This window comes from Eretmochelys imbricata, chromosome 8 (assembly GCF_965152235.1).
Source record: "Eretmochelys imbricata isolate rEreImb1 chromosome 8, rEreImb1.hap1, whole genome shotgun sequence".
In the NCBI taxonomy this organism is placed as follows: domain Eukaryota; kingdom Metazoa; phylum Chordata; order Testudines; family Cheloniidae; genus Eretmochelys; species Eretmochelys imbricata.
The window spans coordinates 361,847-376,847 of NC_135579.1; the positions used below are offsets into that span (position 1 = coordinate 361,847).

At 50.5% G+C, this 15,001-nt stretch overlaps 1 protein-coding gene across 1 annotated transcript; it reads left to right on the top strand.

Annotated features, from left to right (window-relative positions):
- Nucleotides 1-1,502: 1,502 nt before the first annotated feature.
- Nucleotides 1,503-13,552, top strand: CDC25C (cell division cycle 25C). Its single transcript, XM_077823956.1, has 15 exons — nt 1,503-1,637; nt 2,579-2,670; nt 3,823-3,862; nt 7,077-7,110; nt 7,296-7,382; nt 7,708-7,785; nt 8,252-8,389; nt 8,844-8,927; nt 9,237-9,389; nt 10,257-10,358; nt 10,851-10,913; nt 11,340-11,438; nt 11,593-11,726; nt 11,851-11,962; nt 12,291-13,552. Exons 2-15 carry the CDS (start codon nt 2,664-2,666, stop codon nt 12,429-12,431), a joined length of 1,272 nt encoding a protein of 423 aa, XP_077680082.1. The 5' UTR covers nt 1,503-1,637; nt 2,579-2,663; the 3' UTR covers nt 12,432-13,552.
- The last annotated feature ends 1,449 nt before the right edge of the window (nt 13,553-15,001 follow it).

The following is a 15,001-nucleotide window of genomic DNA, read 5'->3' on the forward strand; positions in this document are numbered from 1 at the left end:
TAATTACAGACCGCGCCCCCATGAATCACGTGCCCTCGGGGCGGTGATTGGCTTCACGGAGCCAATAAGGGCTAGATGTGGGCGGAACCCCTTCCATCCGTCCAATATCAAGAGCAAACGTCCCGTCCACCATTCTCTCCCCCAATAGGTTCTCACTTCGTTTGAGTAGCGCGGACATTACCCAATCAGAGAGCGGCTGTGTGTTTGGTCCCGTCCCCCGGTCACCCTGATTGGCTACAGTCGGCAACAATCTCTGTGATTGGCTGGGATCCGGCGGCAGGTTTAAGTTCCCCCGTTCTATTTTCATTCAAGTCTGCGGACCCGGGGACTGGGGCGAGACCGGAGCAGCGATCGGCGCGGCGCAGGGCGGGGCGGTGCGGGTCGCGGCCGGGGGCTGGGCAATGGGGGCGGGGCGGCACCGCCAGCTGGGGGGATCCGGGGACTGGCGCGAGACCGGAGCAGCGATCGGCGCGGCGTGGGGCGGTGCGGGGCGCGGCCGGGGGCGGGGCAATGGGGGCGGGGCGCGGCCGGGGGCGGGGCAATGGGGGCGGGGCGCGGCCGGGGGCGGGGCAATGGGGGCGGGGCGGCACCGCCGGCTGGGGGGACCCGGGGACTGGCGCGAGACCGGAGCAGCGATTGGCGCGGCGTGGGGCGGTGCGGGGCGCGGCCGGGGGCGGGACAATGGGGGCGGGGCGGCACCGCCAGCTGGGGGGACCCGGGGACTGGGGCGAGACCGGAGCAGCGATTGGCGCGGCGTGGAGCGGGGCGGGGCAATGGGGGCGGGGCGGGGGCGGGGCAATGGGCGCGGGGCGGCACCGCCGGCTGGGGGGACCTGGGGACTGGCGCGAGACCGAAGCAGCGATTGGCGCGGCGTGGAGCGGTGCGGGGCAATGGGGGCGGGGCGCGGTGCGGGGCAATGGGGGCGGGGGCGGGGCAATGGGCGCGGGGCGGCACCGCCGGCTGGGGGGACCCGGGGACTGGCCGCGGCTCCGGCGTGAGCCTGTCCCGGGCGGGGCGTGACCCGCGAGCGCCCGGATGCCCTGGGCTCGGGCCGCGGGTGACCCGGCTTGTGTGCTCCCAGGTGGCGGTCCCGTGGCGCCATGGCCGGGAATCTCTCCCCCGCGGGACCCGGCGGCGCCCGCTCGCGTCTCGGCTTCCGAGCCCGCTGCAGGATGGTGCTGAACTCGCTGCGGGCTACGGAGGTCTCCCTGCCCTTCACCCCGGAGCCGCCCCGCACCCCGGTCACCGACCTCGCTCGGGGCTTTAGGAACCTCAGCACCGTGGCTGGGTAAATCCCGCCTCGCCGCCGCGGGCGCTGGGGCCGCGCGGGGAGAATCCCCGGCCTGGCCGCTGGGGTGCGCAACAGACCCAGGGACCAGTGCGGTGCCGGGGGACGGGCTCGGCCTCCGCCCTGACGGGACCGAAGTCTGCCATGCGCCCGCCCTGCCGGCGAGCGCCCCCTAGCCGAGCCGGGCCGTGCACAGGCTCCGCTTGGTGTTTTGCTGAATTCCGCGGGCGTTTCGTCCGCCTGCCGCTCAGGCTGCCCAGCAGGCAGAGACCGAATCGTGCTTCTGATCTCCCCAGAGCAGGGCGAGGGGCGCAAGTAGTGCAAGTCGCATTGGGAAAGAAGCTGGGGGGTAAGAGAGTCTCTTTGCTCAGCTTGAGTCAGGATGTGCACACCCACTAGAGCTCCTACGACAGGGATTGGGTCAGCAGTTTGCTCTTGATGCCTGGGGGGAGGGTTGATAAATTCAGGCCTAAATTTAGGATTTTCTTGCTGTTTAGTGTTTGCATCATTGTGTTGAAAACCACTTTAGTCTAAAGGTTGTGATGTCTGCAAGGCCTGCTCAAAAGGAACCAAAAGGACTATAAAACTCTCTGTCCTAGTACCGTTCCTGCAAGAAACTCTGGGAGGGCTTCTCATTTTTAAAAAAAAAAAGTCTCTTGGTGTGAATAGCATGGCCACTAAACCTGTCTGGAGCCCGAGGAGCCATCCCAGGCTGAAAGGATCCATCTTTTTATAAAGGCACCCTCAAGACCTCCCAAAATGGCTCACATTTACTTAACTTCATTATCATGCACATTGTGTAAAGAGTTGTCACTTTGGATGGGCTATCACCAGCAGGAGAGTGAATTTGTGTGGGGGGGTGGAGGGTGAGAAAACCTGGATTTGTGCTGGAAATGGCCTAACCTGAAGATTACTTTAGATAAGCTATTACCAGCAGGACAGTGGGGTGGGAGGAGGTATTGTTTCATATTCTCTGTGTATATATAAAGTCTGCTGCAGTTTCCACGGTATGCATCTGATGAAGTGAGCTGTAGCTCACGAAAGCTCATGCTCAAATAAATTGGTTAGTCTCTAAGGTGCCACAAGTACTCCTTTTCTTTTTTCACAAAACTCAGGCTCTGATAGGGCTGGGGAAGGTAAAGTGGGTGCATGATGCAGAAAAGAGTCCTGACGGAGATCCTGCTGTTGGATCCAGTGCAGTCTCATACCTTGATGTCTACATGCTGATTTACAAAAATGTCACAATTTCCCCCATCCCCTGATACTTTGGATTTTGATGTGTTGTTGCAGGGACACACCAAAGTGCTGTCTAGATCTGTCTGATCTCAGCGGTGGTGAGGAGACGCCCACCTTCAATTTCACCCATTCCCCAGACATGGCTGGTAAGAGCTGACTGGCTGGGACAAAATTGAGCCTTAGCCCTAGTTTTATTGCTTGCTATTACGCTGGTGGCAAGACCCAAAAGAACATCTTTGGTAACAGCTAGTACTGTCAGCCAGCTCGGCTCCTTCCCATTATTATTGTTGTTTGTTATTTGTTTTGTATTGCAAGAATGCCTACCTAGGGGTCCCAATCAAGGACCAGTACCTCATTTTGCTATGTGGTGTTAAATAAGTAATAAGAGAGTTCCTGAGAACTCTCTCGTTATGGGATTATGAAAAGATGCAACAGGTGGATTAAACAGATGGACGGGTTGTGGGTAGATGAAGACAAGTAAAACAAGCACATTTTGCGTAGTATAGGTAGTAGCTGCAGCTCACCTGACTGGCTATTTCCAACCGTCAGTGTTTGTAATTGTTAATAATGGTGCCAAGACTCTCAGAATCCTCAGCTCCAGCTGTACACCCCTTCAATATGAGACAGTCCAAAATGAGCCCAGCTTCCACAAGGACTAGACTTCACAGCCTAGCCAGGTGGAAAGGACTCTTCCATCCTTATAGTGAAAAGATTGGCTGTTGTAGCTATTCTCTTAGCATGCTCCCTTGAACTGGTCTCTAACGGCTGTTGCCAACGCATGGAAAGCATCGGCACATGGGATAATTTGTCTTTACTGTTTACATAAATCTAGGGATGCTGTAGCAACACATCAGCAATATTAGTGGAGCACATCCCCCGTCTCACTCTGCCTTAAAAATGAAGGTTACAAATATTGTCTTCCTTGAACAAGTTAAATCAGCAGCAAATGCTGCTTTACTAGTTTTGTGAATCTCAAAATCTTCAAGTTTGTCTCATCCATCCCTTGGGACTGTGCAGTACTGAGCCCTGCCATATAATTTCTAGAATTTTTTCCACTGTAGTTTGAAATGTCTCCAGTTACTTCCTGGAAACCATTCCACAGCCTGGGTCTCCTCACTAGGAGGTGTTCCTGATATTCCGCCTACCATTATCCGTTTCTGTCTAATCTCCCATCTTGGGTAGTCATAGCATGTTGGCCACAGGAGACTCTTGATGCCTTTTCTTCATTTACCATAATTGCTCCTAGTTTATGCTCCATGCTCATGCCCACTGTGTTTTGCTGATTTATCTCTCTTCAGCTGTAGGTCGAGTGGACTCATCAGGACCTCCGCATGGGCTGTAAGTTCTGTATATCAGGGCTCTTCTATGAGCACCCATCACCACAGTATCTGTAGTTCCTGTTAATGAGCCAGATCAGATGAAGAATGATATGCTCTGAAATGGCAATACATACCAGGCTTGGGCTGAGGAAGAGATTTTCCCTCAAAAGTAGCAGGGATCTTTCCTGTTCTGCCCAGATAGTCGTCTTATCTTTGTAAAATGTGAGTGACTCATGGCTGGAAGATACTGTGCAGTTAAGCAAAGAGTCTTAATATTTAGGTTCTAGATGGAGTGTGCCATGTGCCATGTCATACAAACCTTTCCTTTCCAGCTGCTGAGTCTTTGCACTCCTTCTCCTTTTGAGCTCTATTTAATCATAACCACCATTCATTTACAGAGAGGGTCAGTAATAATATGGACTCCTTCACCTCCAATCAGCTGTTCAGATCTGGCTACCGTTAGTAGTAACCAAAAGTAGTTTCTATTCTGTGGCTCTGGTTTTCATGTGAAATGAGCATTGTGTGTTTTTTAAACCAACTCAGCCCAGTTCCTAATTCAGAGGTTTTCATATCACAAAAAAAACACCGCTTTGTCAGCAGGCTCAATGGACAGACCAAGGACTAAATGGGCCACAGTAATTGAATTCCCTTTGATGGGATCCTTCCAAAATATGATTGAGGCGTGCGAGAGGGTGAAGTGAAGTTCTGTGCTGCAGCTGCCCATACAGTACCTTCTTCTGTGGCTAGACTGCTTCAGTCTCCAGCATGGTCAGGCAGGCACCATTTCTGTTATGTATCTGCATTGCAGTGCTTACATGCGAAAAGAGAAGCAAGGTCAAGTCAAAAAGATCTCTGAGTAAATCTGAAGGCCTGTTGTAATAATTAGGCCTATAAATTTACTCTTAATTGTTAGCTCAACTGTAATAAGTATATATATGTTCATAATATGTGACTAACCTATAACAACAAATGTTAATGGGACAAGATACAAAAGGGAGACAGAAAAACTGAATTAGTCTAAACAAAAAGGCAACTTTGATATAACTCAAGGACTATGTTAAAATCATGCTTGGTAAACTGATGATGTGGAACCAGAAAGTAAGTAACCAAAATTGGCATGTCAGAAACTAGCCCTAACTAGTGGACTAAATAATAAACATTCATTACTGAAAACAATTTGACCTACTTTCATTAACATCTGTTATGGCAGGTAACATCTTAGAACTTTCATATACTTTTTATAGTTGGTAAAGTTGTAGGGCCAGTTATTACAACAGCTATTTTACCCACCATTCCCTTTAAGGGTCCTTAAAGAAAGAGATTTGGGGAAGAAAATAAGAAAGAACAGAGGGAAGAACAAATGGAAGCGAACTTTGCCATCATGGCTGTCACCCCCACCATCTCCTGGGTTTCTGGGCCTCTGTTACCCTAACCCTGAGCAATGTCCTGACCAGACTGAGCCAGACAACATCGCCACCCATAGCAGCTCCAGCTGAATCCCAACAACCAACTGAGATGAAACGAGATTGGATTTAAACTGGAGCTGCTGCTGCTGTCATTAATCTCCACTAACTTCTTTTCTTTTCCCCAAAGGGACAGTTTAGGACTTTAACAGAAGTAGCAACAACAACAGCTCCAGCTCATCTCAACTAACTTTTTCACTCTTACCAAAGAGGACAGTAATTATCATAGGCCTGAACGGGACCGCGAGAGGTTATCTAGTCTAATCCCCTGCACTCATGGCCGGACTAAGTATTATCTAGTTCATCTTTGATACCATCAAATAGACTGTCACACGAGGGTGTTTTTCCTTCTATAACTCCCTATAGCTAACAGGAGAGGGAACAAGGGATGTTCAAATGAAAGCCTTACTTAATACATTACATTTGAAATGCCTTAATTGCTTTCCTTCTTTTCTGCATCTTTAATAAAAGATTAAAAAGGATTTTTAATGATATGTCTGCCATGGTACTAAGCAGGCTGTGGTCTCTGTATACCAAACCCCAGACCTTGTTTAATAGAGTTTAATGTTGGACAGTGACTGGGTTATGTTAACAACTTCAGCTCATATTCCATCTAAATTAGTACAACAGGTCACTGGTCTCTCCTCCTTCAAATCCTTCCTCAAGAACCACTTCTGCTGAGACCCTGCACAAGATCACTGACCAATGACAGCAAAGCTAGCTAGGCTGAGTGCAGTTTGTAAAATTAACGGGATGACTGTGCAGCCTCCAGCCCCAGGGCTAGAGTTGGATCGGATCCCATCCCCCCAGCACATGCACACCGTCCTCTGTCTGGCACGCTTGCTTGGCAAGCCCTGTTTCAGATTAGACTGTGAGCTCTTCGGGGCAGTACCAGCGCAGTGATGCCTAAGCAGGGCCTTTGGGCACTACTGCAATGCACAAGAGAACAATCTTTGAAGTTTGTTCAGCGTTTCCTAGATGGGAGCTTATTGCTTCCCTGCCCTGCCCACCCATGCAGGGGGCATTCCAGACCAGGTGGTGCATGTGGCTAGGCTGCTGTCAGAAATGGCTGTTTTCTCTCATACACAATCATCAACGTATTCTTCTCACGAGGCAGCCTCCTGCTGATTATAGACAGCCTGCAGGTTCTTGCCTAGAGCGGCTCCCTGCATTGTCTTTAACTGGCTGCATGTAGTACATATGTTTTCTGGTTTCAGTCCTGCCTGAGCCTGGTCAGGTGGAGTTTGGGCCTGAAGGCCTTTGAAGGGGACAATTCAGTCTCTTCTGAGCCTACTGACAAAGCAGTGTTTTTTTGTGATGTGGAAAATTGGTTTTTAGGGTCATCATGGGAGCACCGGTTGCATTGGGTGTGGTATTATTTCTTACTCAGTTTTACATAAGAATCTGGAAATATGAGAGAGACAGTTTGCAGCTGGCCAGCCATGTCCTGTTCAGCATAAATAGGAGGGATGAACTGTAAAATGAGGGGCAGGATCCCTGAGTCCTAATCTCAGCTCTGCCAGTGACTCACCATGTGGTCTGGGGCGAGATTCTGTTTCTCTGAGACTTAGTGTCCCTTCCATAAAATGGGATAATCATCCTGTCCTGCCTGCTGAGTGTCACCAAGGTGCTGTGTTAGTGCTGAGCATTGTCATTCGGCATAAGTTCTGCAGGGACATACTGAAGTGGGTGGGTCCCCCCTGAGGATGTGCAGGCTGGAGAGCAGAGCAGGACCCAGGACACACTGACAGGCTGTTTTTCTCCCTGCAGAGAGGCACCGAGACAGAATGTAATATCTTTCCTGGTAAGTGACTGCTCTTCGCTGGGAGACAGGTTATTTTGTTACTGGGAGGAGTTGGGGCACCTGAGCAGGTCCAGAAAATGATGTGGGCTGGTGTAAGGAGGCTAGATGCAGTGGGACACTGACTGCAGGTTTTGGGGCTCATGCTTACTATTGACCCAGTGAGCGATCCCTTCTGTGCACTGTAGCCCCTGGTATTATGCAGCACACCGAGTTCCCCAGGCTCCATGCATCGAGAGGGCAACGAGACAGACAGCTCCCTGAACAAGGAAAATGTAAGTACCTGCTGGATGGGGTCGGGGGGGCTGCACAGGCCTTTTCTGGAAGTGGTGACAGATGGGAGCACATGTCAGCAGCTCCGCAGCTCTGTAGCACAGAATCCTTACCAAGCACTGAATATGGAAAGGGGGAATCCTGTAGGATCCCCAAATCGCCTTTCCTCTTTCCCCACTAACTGCGGTACTGAATCTACTCCTAACCAAGGTCCAGTGCCTGTTTAATGCTGGGGGAGGTTTGAAACTGTCTTAGGCTCTTGACCCTGGAGGTAGCAGATGTGGCCAGCTTTGAGCCAAAGGCCCCTTCCCCTTTCTCTTTTTTCAGGAGGGTGTCTGCTTTAAGTGTCCAGGGTGGCAAATGCCTAGGTCCCTGCTGTTTCGAAAGAGAGCAACAGCTCAGCTGGTGAGTTAATGCTTCAGGCTTCTCAGTATCCAATGACCTAACACCGTAAGTGTGGAGAGGATAATGCCAGTGATAGCCAGAGCGGGATGGGGATGGGTCCTCCTCTGAAATTTGGAGGAGGGGAGCAGGCTGGGTCAGATCTCCCTTTTCTGATGGGAGGCACTGTCTGTGCCTTGTCTGAAGTCTTGTGTCCTGTGGAGAGCAGGAATCAGAGAGGTCACAGGTTTGTGTATTGGTTTGACACTGGGGGCAGTCAGGGAAGTCTGCTCTGCAACAGCTCTAGGCAGTACTCTCTGGGATTCGTTAACAGACTGACCATATGGAGTCTGGTTCTCCACCATCAGGAATTACTGTCCGTGAGTGGCACTGGAAAGCATGGCAGAGCAGGTCTGGGATCTACAGTGCAGCTTTCCTGGGTGGGAGCAAGGCACTGTTGCAGGACTCTAACTCCATCTCCCCCCGTCAGGATGCAGGGGGCTTGGAGGAGTGTGAGGTGAAAGATCTGGGTAGCCCAATTGCTGCAGTGGCCCTGCATCCATGCAGAATGGCAGAGAACTTGGACAGCTTTGAAGAGCTCTTCCCCAGTGAACAAGAAGACCTGGAGGTGAGAAGAGCCAGGCATAATCATCATCTGCCCTGCATGTACTCCACTGTGTGCTTCATGGAGCAGTTTACAGGCTGGGGAAGTAGACACTGCAGAGTCTATCCTGGACTGGACTGACAGGCTACCGAGAGCCAGCAGGTGTTTGGGAGCATTCTGGATGTTTCTAGGGACCTGGGCAGCTTTGGTAGTGTTTAGCTGGACAAAGTATTGGCAACCTGAGTTCCACTGGGAGAAGATGCAAAGCTCAGCTCTCCCCTTCCACAGCTGGAGGAGTGGAGCTATCTGGGATGTGGTGAGCAGCCCTCCTGGACGCTAGCAGATCCCTAGCAGTGTGTCCTCTCTCCATCACTGGGCACAGCAGCACATAGTTACAAGTTACTCTTGGTCACTGGATACCTGACAGTGATTTCAGGTGAGTTGTGCTTGTGGTTAATGCTGTTTCTCTGCCCCCCAGAAACCAGTGGCTGGGAACCTGTCCTCCAGCATGGCTGTCCTGCTCTCTGGACCCCTCCTCACACAGGACATCAATGTCAGTGAAGTGAGTGAGCTTACCTACTAATACATCATTAAATCAGACCCGCCCATGTGTCTGGGCAAAGCTTGTATCCTGCAGGACAAAAATCCTTCTTGTACTGGGGGGTGCTAATAGGGCTGGCATTGCTCACTATCCACTTATTGCCATTCTAGGAGGAGCTGCTCTGCTTCCAGCTCCAAAGGGGCTTTACAGAGATGGGCCTCTGCAACCCAGGCTTCCAGGCAGGGAGCATTGCTCCGAAAGTGTTGAGCTGGGGAGATGGTGCCCCCTTGTGACTTGCCTGTTCTTCCCCTCTTCTCTGTTTCCAAGCAGGTCTCCATCAACAGAAGTCGCCTGTACCGCTCACCGTCCATGCCAGAGAAGTTGGACAGACCGGTGCTGAAGCGAATAGTGACATGCCAGGACAATGAAACTCCAGTCAAGGTGAAACTGAGACGCAGCCCTGTCTATGAGGAGCTGGAGCAGGTAAGGGAGCCAGACCTGGGAATCATTAGGAAAGGGATAGATAATAGGGCAGAAAATATCATGTTGCCTCTTTATAAATTCCACACCTTGAATAATGTGTGCGGATGTGGTTGCGCCATCTCAAAAAGATCTATTGGAACTGGAAAAGGTTCAGAAAAGGGCAACAAAAATGATTAGGGGGATGGAACAGCTTCCATATGAAGAGAAATTAATAGGACTGGGACTTTTGACCTTGGAAAAGGGATGACTGCGGGGGGATATGATAGAGGTCTATAAAATCATGACTGGTGTGGAGAAAGTAAATAAGGAAGTGTTATTTACCCCTTCTCATAACACAAGAACTAGGGGGTCACCAAATGAAATAAATAGGCAGCACGTTTAAAACAAACAAAAGGAAGTATTTCTTCACACAACGCACAGTCTCCACACTGTGGAACTCTTTGCCAGAGGATGTTGTGAAGATCAAGACTATAACAGGGTTCAGAAAGGAACTAGATAAATTCAGGGAGGATAGGTCCATCAATGGCTACTAGCCAGGATGGGCAGGGATGGTGTCCCCAGCCTCTGTTTGCCAGAAACCGGGAATGGGCGATAGGGGATGGATCACTTGATGATTACTTGTCCTGTTCATTCCCCCTGGGGCACCTGGGACTGGCCACTGTCGGCAGACAGGACACAGGGCTCGATGGAGCTTTGGTCTGACCCCGTCTGGCCGCTCTTATGCCAGGGACTTCGGAGGGGGTAGTCTAGCCTTTTCTTTAGGGAAACTGTAGGACGGGTGTTGCCCAGCCCACATGGGCAGAGCCACACAGTAGAGTAGGGACTGGTTGGCTTGTGTATTGCTAATGGCTGCCTGGTTGGTTGCAGGGTGCAACTCTGAAGAAGACGGCCTCACTCTCAGACATGGAAATTGTCAAAGTTCTCGATCAGGACTATGGCTTCCGACAGCTCATCGGGGACTTCTCTAAGGTCTGTGTCTCTTCCAGCCACCTGTGCCTTGAGCGGTCTCCCAGCTCTCAGAAGGGGTATGCCTTGACGTGGGAGAAGGAGCCACCTAATGTTGATGTGCAGAGCTGGTTATTTTCCTTGCTGCACAGCAGTGAGATGAGAATCCTAAGCTGTAACCCCCAGAGACACTCCTAGGGAGCTGGTTTGGTTTCTACATGTTAAACAATCTTTGATTCAAAATCAAATCCCGATGCCCCCAGGGAGGTGGCAGGTAAGTCAAGGATCGGAGAGCAATACCTCCCAGCAAACACAGGAATCCTGTGCTCAAAGAAACAGTTATGAATTTAATCAGAGGATGGAGAATGTGGGTGGGAGGAGTGGATGGGGGGTGAAGATACCAGGAGAGTCACCACAGTACCTTTTGGGTGGAAACCAGTCTGAGTTTGAGAATCTAGAAGAGCAAGGGCCTTGCAGCTATTATGATTCTGAGCTGGACTGAGAATGTCTCTCTAGGTGTATGCGCTGCCGACAGTGACAGGAAGACAACAGGATCTGAGATACATCACCCCGGAGACTGTGAGCAGTGGCCTCCCCCTGTGTCTGTAACTGTGTCCTTTCCCACCCCAAGTATGCCTGTGCCCCTAGCTCTGCCTCTCCCTCCCCTCCAACATCCTTGTGTGTCACTCCTGAGAGCTGCTTGGTGAGGGCTGTTTGACCTGCCTGTTGAAGCTGCTGCTTGTGAATCCTGGTTCAAGTCTTGACTGCATGAATGTGGAGAAAAACTCCTTAATCCAGCCTTCAAAGCTTGTTAGCACTAGAGCATAACTCGACACACCCTATTCCAGCCACAAACGTCACTGGAATGTTCTCTGGTATTTGGACTGAGTGAGACCTGCTGCACACAGCCTGTGCCTCTTGCTGGCCTGGCAAGAGCAGCGGTTCTGTCTCAGAAGGGGAAGTTGTATAGCTGGAAGCTGCCCCTCATTGTTCAATCCTTTACAGGTGGCTGCTCTTCTCTTTGGGGAATTCCAAAGCTTGATTGAGACATTCTACATCATCGACTGTCGCTACCCCTATGAGTATCTGGGGGGGCACATAAAGGTGAGGGAACTGGGGAGGGTCTGAAGTAGGGGGTGGAACTGGGCAGGGGCACCAGGTGTCTGTGATGAGCCACACCTGGCTGTCGATATCCCCATTTGTTGCTGAGAATCGATCTTTCTTTCTCCATGACCCCACCCCCTTTTCTGCACTGCAGGGGGCTCTGAACTTTCACAGGCAGGAAGATGTCTTTGAGTTCTTGCTGAAGAAGCCTCTGTTCCCGTCCACCCCACAGAAACGCATTGTCCTTGTGTTCCACTGTGAATTCTCCTCGGAACGGGGCCCCAGGATGTGAGTGCAGGACTGGTCTGGTCAGAGCTGGGAAGAGGCAATGGCTAGCAGGGGGTGGGTGCTCCTGGCTGAAATAAGTCTTGGTGCTGCCTGTTGCACTCAGCTCCACGTGTCGCTTTTGAAGGTGCCGCTATCTGAGGGAGGAAGATCGAGCCATGAATGAGTACCCGGCACTGCACTATCCCGAGCTCTACATCCTGAAGGGAGGCTACAAGGAGTTCTTCCCTGAGTACATGGTAATGGCAGGGCATCCAACTGGTGGGGATAAGGATCCTCAGACCTCCTGAGATGGAGCTGACTTGCCTCAAGGCCACAGCAAATCAGAAAAGTCGGTGTTAGCAGTGGGATTAGAACTGAGTTCCTGGTCCCATTGCTGTGCTTGGACCACTAGACTGTGCCCCACTGCCCACTAGTAGGTGTTGGTTACCAGTGAGGTGAAACCGAAGAAACAATGCCATACCCCTGAGAATGCAGCAGCCCCAGCTCCCACCATTCGAATTGTCTAGATGGGCTGGCTAGGGTTCCCTTGCTCTAGTTGGATAATGACTTCCCTTCTCTTCTCAGGAGCTATGTGAACCCCAGGACTACTGTCCAATGCACCACCAGGACTACAAGGCAGAGTTGCTGAAATTCCGTACCAAGAGCAAGTTGTGGGCTGGAGACCGGAGGAGACGCAACCAAATCGCTCGCCTCATGAAGTTGTGAAGGCAAAGGCAGCAGCCTTGAGTGGGCACTGCTTGGAAGGGCTCTGCCTTGAACAGCAACGGCCTTTTTTCTCTTGGAAATGTGTCACTTGGTGACAGTCAGAGGCTGGAAAGTGGGAACCTGCTTTGTCCACAGCCATTTCAGATGCTAACGAATGCTACAGGAAGGCTGGTTAAAAAGGTCTTGATTCTTGATGCTGCATCTCAGAAAGACTGTGGCTGAGCATGAACCGGGTGGACCCAGCAGTCCTTAAGGAAACGGGGCCTCCTTCACATGGAAGGCACAGAGTGGGCCAGGTTCTAGGCTGCCTCTCAATGTTGTGCCCAGCCATTGCAGAGCAAGGTATGTCACAGCCTGAGCTTTGACTTCTTTTTCCATCTCCTGCTTCTAGCAGGAACCTCCGTGTTTCTCTTCACTGTTACTCTAGGTTTTGCATTTAATTGTCTCTTTTTAGTGACAGAATAAACAGATACCAAAGTGCTTGATTTGAACAGCTCTCCCTGTCCCTCCAGCCTGGTGACTCCCACCCATCTGTGCCATTAGGATATTATGAAAACATCTTGTGGCAGAAGCCCTTGGGTGACTAAACAGATGCCAAATTCTGGCCTGTGATTGGCTGAGAAGTCCTGTGATGTGTAAGCCTCTATTTTATGCCTCTAAAAGGTTAAAACTGAAGGCTGGAACAATGTTAACCAGTCAGATGACATCTCTTCTGCATCCTTATTATCCTTATACAGTCAGTTAAGGAATTGATGAACAGCAGCTAATCAAATCACATGTGCAAACCTTTGCTTCCTCCTTGGATCACTAGGATTTTGACTTCTACCATTATCTCCATTTAGAATGTTGGGGAAAAGACAAGTTTGAAATTCCCACCTATAAAGAGGGGGAGTTAACCATTTATATGGATGAGGAGAACATCCCGTTAAGAGCAATATGAATCCTGCTTCAAGGCACAAAGTTAGGAATAAACTTCCTTGGGGGCAGGTTATTCCAAAATTGTCCATTGTGGGGTTTTTTGCACCTTCCCCTGAAGCTTCTGGCGGGGCACTCTCTGACAGGAGCCTGGGCTAGATGGAGCCCTGGGCTAGAAATCCTTATGTGTCCCAGTTATATTTTGCATGAACATTGAGAATGTATATAATAAAACAGGCTGTCTTGTCCTTGAGGTAAACAATGGCCCAGGCAAATAAATACTTATGCTAATTGAAACACAATTATTCTCCATACAGTAGAGGAGTGTGTACTGCTTTACAGCCAAGTAAGAGATGGTCCCAGCTCCAAAGAGCCTGCAGTGTAGATTAGAAAAGGCATGATATAGAGGAGATGGCATTGGCCTGAGGGTGGGGACGGTGTGTTGTGCTATTTTTCTGTGTTAGAATTTTGAATTTACCAACTATGAGAAAATGTTACAATTTGTTTGCTATTCACATTGTCAGTAGCTTCTACCTTGTTCCTTCTGCTCCCAAAAAGCAGTAGCTCTAGGGCCCACAAAGAGCAGGAAAGATTCGGTGAGTTCACATTTACTTCTTTCAATCTATCCCAGCCAATCTGGGAGCAACAGAAAGTCCAAAGATCTTCCTTTGGCTCTGAGGTACGCAAACTTTCTTTCTGCACAGCCTTTAGAACTAAGAACAATTATAGGAATAAACTCTTGTAGTGTCCTGACTCTGAGCACAGCTCCACATCTGTGTTTGCTTGGAAGGAAGAGATGTTTAGCCTATCCCATGCTGTCTTACAAGGCCAGCTTCTTAAGCTGTCTGTAAAGCCTAATGGGATACTGCATAAGAAAGTTCAGGGGGAGCAGGGCTGGGGAGCACAAAGCTGCTGCTAGGTGAAACAGTTCCACTGGATGGCACTGCTGCAACACAGTTAAGGTGAAGAGATGAAGATGTCTCCATGTCCGCTGGACTCTCTAGGCATATCTGATATCTGGGAATCGGGTGTCAACACCAGTACCTATGCTCTATGAAACAGTGCAGGAGGGGAAGCGCAGAGAATGGGGCATCCCTATGGTTCGTGTGAATTCTCCAGGGGGCAATCTTGCCCTTGTTCCCAGGGGCTGGATACAAGGGACTCTTCCCTCCACAGGGTAATCCACTGGCCAGCACAGCAGCATTATACCATATCCTTCAGACTCACCAAGAAGAGCCAGTACCAGGTTCCTGTGGTGTCTCTGACCCTCCTCACCCTGATGCCTTCCTGTGAATGTTTCCTCCTAGTGATTGGGCATTTGGGACTGAGTTGTGGTTTGGCTTTTTTTCTTTTCCAGGTTTCATCTCCCATTCTGGAGTAAGCTGGCTCCCTGGGATGAGAGAGCAAAGTGCATACGGCCATGCTATGAGGCCATGCTCCCCGTACACACTGCTGCTTCTGCAGGAGCTTGTGGCAAACACCTCTGAAATTGGACTCTTTCAGTACATTGCATCCAACTGAACCTGTTCTCTTTATTCACCTGGCTGACGCTCCAAGGTGTCCCCAGGTGCAGAGTTCATCTTGTCATCTATGGATCCAGGAACTGCAGGCGTCTCTTAGGAAGAATGAGTTACCTGTAGAATGAGCTTACATAA

Bases quoted from the DNA above. Each gene is read 5' to 3' on its own strand.
- CDC25C (XM_077823956.1), top strand. The intron at 7,383-7,707 runs GTAAGTACCTGC...CTCTTTTTTCAG, and splicing joins GCTCCCTGAACAAGGAAAAT to GAGGGTGTCTGCTTTAAGTG. The intron at 11,727-11,850 runs GTGAGTGCAGGA...TCGCTTTTGAAG, and splicing joins TCGGAACGGGGCCCCAGGAT to GTGCCGCTATCTGAGGGAGG.